At 34.3% G+C, this 6,240-nt stretch overlaps 1 protein-coding gene across 1 annotated transcript in view; it reads left to right on the top strand.

The window, feature by feature from the left end:
• Nucleotides 1–6,240, top strand: part of LOC108753580 — an 8,834-nt gene that overhangs the window by 1,779 nt on the left and 815 nt on the right. Inside the window, exon 2 of the mRNA XM_018495287.1 lies at nt 5,694–5,918. Within this exon, the coding sequence (XP_018350789.1) occupies nt 5,694–5,918 (225 nt within the window). The remainder of the gene's footprint in view (nt 1–5,693; nt 5,919–6,240) is intronic.

The raw sequence follows: 6,240 nt of genomic DNA, 5'->3' as shown, positions 1-6,240 counted from the left end.
ACACGCCTCGCGTCTACGACGTCTTTATTGAAGTTTTTTTCTTCGCTCGCTGATTTATCGTCTCTCGCATTTTTACATTACATCCAGTTTATTGCGAAAGCGAATTTGAAATGCTTAGGGCCCCGTCGTTTTTTTCCCTGATAATTACGATGTCAAAGCGCGCGCGAGGAACTCATTTGCGATAAACATGTCTCTTTAAGGATATATTTTTTATTTCACCGCGGATTTATAGACCTGTGCATCCATACCGATATACTTCCTTTTTTTTTTATTGCGTGACATAATCGTCGATTGCTTCGGGGTAGAAATCGAATCGTGACGCAATTAGTCTGTTAATTTGATGCCTTGTCAGTTTATTACGTTGCAATATTGAATTGCGTGCGCTTTTTGTTGTTAATTAATTTCTGCTGGATATTTTTGTCTCTGATACGAACTCTCTAAATTCTTTGGAATGGAATCTTACTCTAAAGAATGAAAATTGAGCCAATCTTGAAAAACAGTAGCTCAAGTTTCAATCTTTAAAAGTTAGGTTCCATTTTACTCTTTAGAGTAAGATTCACTTTGAAAGTTTTGGAAAGTACAGATCACGTAGATGACAAGATAATGCCACGATGTATTTATTTTTCGTATTATCGTTTTAAGATTTGATTACTTGATTGCTTTATGGTTTTTTTTATCCAACGTTTTAAATTCCTGAAAGAAACAGCATTTTTGTTGGAAGTTTTATATTCTTAATCTTTAAGTAGATACATTTAAAGATATGAATATAAGTGATAAGTCGGGTATTCAAGAACATCCCAAATAATTTCATTTTATGAAATAACTAATGAAACAAGAAGTTACGAGCAGGTGTTTAGTGCTAAATTAATACATAACAAAATTCATGTATTAAACAAACCTAATTATGATTTTACATTTTGATCTAATATTATGATCTCATATTTGTTTAATGCATTTAAATTTCATTGTGTGTTAATTTATTATTAAAGAAAATGTGCTTTTACTCATAATCTCTCTCTCCCGTGTTTTATTAGTTGATTCGTAATCTTTCAAGTCTTTGTTTTTAGCTTATTGTTTAATTCTTATATTTTTTATTTGAATTTTATGTTATTTTTATATGTATACTATATTGTGTATTATGTTAATAACATTACGCTGCAAAAGAGTTTGATAATAAAGGGTGTCCCAAAATTAACGCAAGATTTGAATTAAATAGAAAACACAGTTTTTAGTCTTTTGATTGTTATTTTTTTATTGAATCATAAAATACATAGGATAGGGTTATTTGTGGAATAACACATCGGGCAAATGGCCTCCACGGCTTTGCATGCACATACGCACTCGTTTGTCGAAATTTTCCATGACCATTTTGCATAAATGTGGCTGAATTTCGTTGATGCAGCGTTGAATCTCCTCCTTTAATGCACGGGTGGTTGTGGGCTTGTTGACATAGACCTGTGATTTCAAATAACCCCATAAAAAGAAATCTAATGGTGTTAAATCACACGATCTAGGGGGCGATTTTGGCGATTAACAAAGCCATCAAGGTGAAAATGTGCTTCATCGCTTAGGATGATTTTGCTCAAAATTCATTCATTTGTTGATGTTCAATAATCCATTTTCACGCTCCATTTTCACTAACCCTAAACTGTCAGCTGTTAAATTGTTTTTTTTTTTGGTTGCCAACACTTTACTGCACAAATGGCGGCAAATTCAAATCTTGCGTTAATTTTGGGACACCCTTTAGCTGCCAGATGTTTAGTGAAATGCCGTCAATGAAATGTTTGATTAATATAACCAAAAATAATTGTTATCTTCCCTAAATATTTTTGGTTATACAAACAAAACATTTAAACTTCATTGGCATTTCACTAAACACTCAGTAGCTATTACCAAACTTCTTTTCCAGGGTCATTATATAGATAGATGAAATAAAAGTACGAAACTTTAAAACTTCCGGGATCTCTCTAAGAAATACGCTTTATTTTCCTTCTACGGACAAAGAAAAGTTTTCAAGAAAACGATATCTGGAGTACCTGTTGTCATCCCATGTATTTATTTCAAGACAAACATATCTGAGTACCGTGACTTGTCGATGACGAGGTCTGTTTGTCTCGGAAAATTATTATCGCCACGTAGAGATTTTCCGACCTACGACGATTCATCGGCACGCAGTCGCACGTATCCGTCGTAATTGGCTTTAACGACGTGGATGTTTGACGTTGTTTCCGCTGTCTGTTTTTATTGGTCGTATATCTATGTCGATCGTATCGCACCGCGGATGAAAACGAGACGGCTCGATGATCATCCTACGAGCTTCACGCACACCGTTCCACCGTCGAAACGGCTCTATATTAATTTAAATAACCGGCAGGTTATATAAGCGCGCGCGCGAAGAATTCGTCGAAAAGAAAACCGGCAGAACGATATTCGCATGTGAATATCTCATGAATACCCGTTCCGGAGCGTATTTTAGCATCCTCAGTGGGCGAGAAAACGCGCGATTACCTCCGCCTACTTCGCTCGTACTTTCATTGCGCATTTGTTTGTTTGAGAGTTACACGTGTATTGCACGTGGCGGGTCGTCCGTCCATTCGTACGATAACAGAATAATATACAGAGTTAATAAAACGGAACACCTTGTATACAATCGTGGGTCGAATATAAGTTTACTTGGCGATGCCAGCCTCTCGATGTGCCAACGTTTTATCCGTTCCTCTCATACCCTCTTTCCTAACCAATTTTCTTAAAAGGATGTTCTATGTATACACTTCGGAAAATTCCAAGTGAAGACTTGCGCTGTCTTAGACGGATATTCTTTCGGTTCGTACATAATAAACAAAAAGAGTCGGCGAGGGATACGCATGCACGTGAAATCTTTCGGTGAACTCGCGTTTACGTGGCGAAATTCGGTCGGATGAAATTGGATAGTCGACGCGAAATTGAGCGAAGACACGCGAAGAGTATATTCCTGTAGCTTTCTTTCCGAGTAACATTTAGTTTTATGGGTATCATCGTATAATGTGAGTTTTCACTCAGAGAATATTGAATCTGTGTCGGGACCTGCTCTATACTTTTTATCGCGTTTTCAGTATATTGTTTTGCCGTATTAATCGATATTACTTAAAAATCACGGTAGCGATAACAGCGTACCGATTACATATCTTTTATTCACACAGACGAAGTTTGCGGAATTGCATCGATTTCGCGTCGTTGTTATCAAAATATTTCATCGATTGCAATGTTTTTCAATAATTCAAAGTACTGACAGCTGTCTATATACTATAAATATCGGCAAATGTCAGTCACAGTTCTTCTTTTTGTTAATTTAATTCTGCATCTTTTATGTAACGAACAACATTTTTATTTATCTAGATATAGATTAAACGTTGACAACGCCGCAAAAAATTTTTAACCTTTTAGCCTTTTAATTCCAATAACCAATTTGATCGTCCTATATAATTATCTCAATAAACTAAAGTTCTTTTCTGCTTAATTCTTCATTTTCAAATGTATAATTAAATTGCAGATATTTGTACCTTCTGCTTATTGTTTATATTAATTTATTTATTAATTATACTGGTGAATATATTATTCAAGGAATTAAATCAGCATTTAGCAGCCTCGTCTTTTGTCTGCAATTAGTATTGTATTTATATTGCATATATATATATATATATATATATATATATAAAATTGTATATGTTATTCGATATGTCTCTTTATTATTTGCATTCGATAAAGTTATTATTATTATTGTTATTAATTATTTTTAGATTTGTATCTAGTGACATTTTTAGACACTTAAGTAAAATCATTCTTGCTGTGTAATTGTTTATTCGCGATGCTTATACCTTTTATTCTTTTCTCAGATATCGTTTTGATTTGATATTATCGAGAAGAAGATACCTTAGTTACATAATCCAAGTGCTATCTTAACTCGCGATAGGAATGTCCTTTTGAATGGAATTCTCCTTCGATTCTGATACGATTTAACGGCGGATTGCCTGCTGTGAGACTTCATGAATGTGAAGATGAACAGACTCTTTGTTCACTTGAACGATCCGATTTTACGACATTATCGCGGAAAAGTGATCCGTATTGTATGCCGCGAGAATGTAATAAATGGATCGAATATGATATCTCGAAACACTGAAACCGTTGAAATTTTACACCGACAGCGAAACTGCCGGTCTGAATTACGTGATTATATTTAACGCGCTTTACGATCGGGCGACATAAATTGTCGATATTGTAAAATCGTACATACAGTCGGAGATGCGTAATGTTAATTTTATTCGCGAAGATAAAATCTTGATATACGAGAAATTTTTTTTCAATGTAAAATTTGTTTTATGATGAACACACTTTATTCTTTATTGACGACAATTTATGTAACGACGTGTACATTTCCGTGATGTTTCAACGAGAGAAGCCACGTAGGATGACGTTATAGAATTAATACAACACCTATTAATACAACAGCTATTTAAATCAAAAATAAGTCTCATAATACGCTTGACTCAGCCTCAGTGCGGTTAACCCCTCATATATGCTGTTGATAAAACGAATTCATCTCTATTAACTGATTCAGCCAATCATGCGTCACGCGGGCTCGATGGAGTTACGAAAATGCCATTCATCCTCGAGTCTCTTTGTGTCTTCTGTTCTGAATGAGATAATGAATTGTTCGACGACGATAACGAGACGGATAAGAAACGTAGCGCGTTCGATTAAGTCTCACATGATGCACGCAATCATCGATTTATATTTATGTAATGTACATGTCGTATTGTCTTGTTGAATTATGTGACTTTATCTCTTCAAGATTGCAGACAGTCTCGAACAAAGCTTTCGAATGACATTTAATTCACGATATCTCTTTATTTAATGCAGAATTTATTTATAATATTTTTTTGTGTTCTGAAACAATGACTGTTTTTATGATGATGGCATGATTAATTGTTTTAGAATTCTCAGAGAGTCATCTGTATAATAATAGAATATGTGATTTAAGTCTCACTCTCTTTTCCTGTTTATTTGTTACCAGAAAATTGTCACGTTTATAATTGGATTAAAATTTAAGTGTCATCTTAACAATTATAATTTTAAAGTGATATGCAGTATTTGAATATTATTTATGTTGCTTTAATATGATTACGAATTGAATTAGCATTATTTTAGCAGCGAACGAGCGAAGCGAAGCGAATTTCTTATTGTTCCATCAGACAATGGCAGTAAATATTTTTAGTTGACTAGATCAGCATACAGAAATTTTGTTGGATTACGTCCAGTTTAAACATCACTACTCGTTATTAGTTATCATCTTTTTGTAATATCTTTGTTGCTTTCTCAGCATATATATAATATTTATTTTTCGAGCTATTTTAATATCGCTGATATATCAATGTTGTCATACTGGTATATTACAGAGTATAATACTCGTAAATATTCAACAATAAATGTATTTATTTTTTGAAATTTGCGCAAGTTTTTACAAATATTCCATATAAATGTCCCTTCAAAAATAATATTTTGTTTTTTAATTCGTTCGATTGCTTATATAGCAATGCGTTGCAATATTAAGTGGAGATCTGGCGAGTTTACTGAATGCAAGTTGAAAGAATGCTGGACGTTCTGGATCGACTCGGTGATTCATTTACCATTAAAGTATTGATGGCGATTCTTTTCAGAGAGCAACGACGATGCATACATATCGAGACCATGTAACACTTCGGATCTCACCGAGCAGTGCGGTAAAAATCAGAGGTGCCGTGTAATGAGCAATGGCAAACAGATGTGCCAGTGTCAACGAGATTTTAATTTTGTTGATGGTGAATGCATTAGGGCATCAACATCCACGATGACAAACGTCGACGTTACCACTCTCAAGCCAGAGCAGAGGTCCGAGTCAGGAGGTACGTGTACACCGGGAAAACGCAGTAATCAGCTGCTGAATGTTTGTTCTTCATCGAAAGCTTTACCATGAAAAAAAAAAAAAAAAAAAAAAATAGGGACACTGGTTCTTCTAACAATCACTTTTATCATTTTTCGAAGATAAGATCCAATATTCGAATGTATATGTAATCAGCCTTACGCTCACCTTATGGGCGTCTTCACTCATGATTAGATGATACTGTTTAACTTGCCTATTATTCATTTATTAACATACGAAGAATAAAGAAACAATAGGAGAAAAAAACGATCTTCAAAGTTAACCAGTAGCTAACGTCAACGGCG

The sequence above is a fragment of the Trachymyrmex septentrionalis genome, unplaced genomic scaffold (genome assembly GCF_001594115.1).
Source record: "Trachymyrmex septentrionalis isolate Tsep2-gDNA-1 unplaced genomic scaffold, Tsep1.0 scaffold7, whole genome shotgun sequence".
Classification (NCBI taxonomy): Eukaryota; Metazoa; Arthropoda; class Insecta; order Hymenoptera; family Formicidae; genus Trachymyrmex; species Trachymyrmex septentrionalis.
Note: the sequence above shows the minus strand (reverse complement) of the source record. Positions and strands in the feature narration are given on the sequence as shown.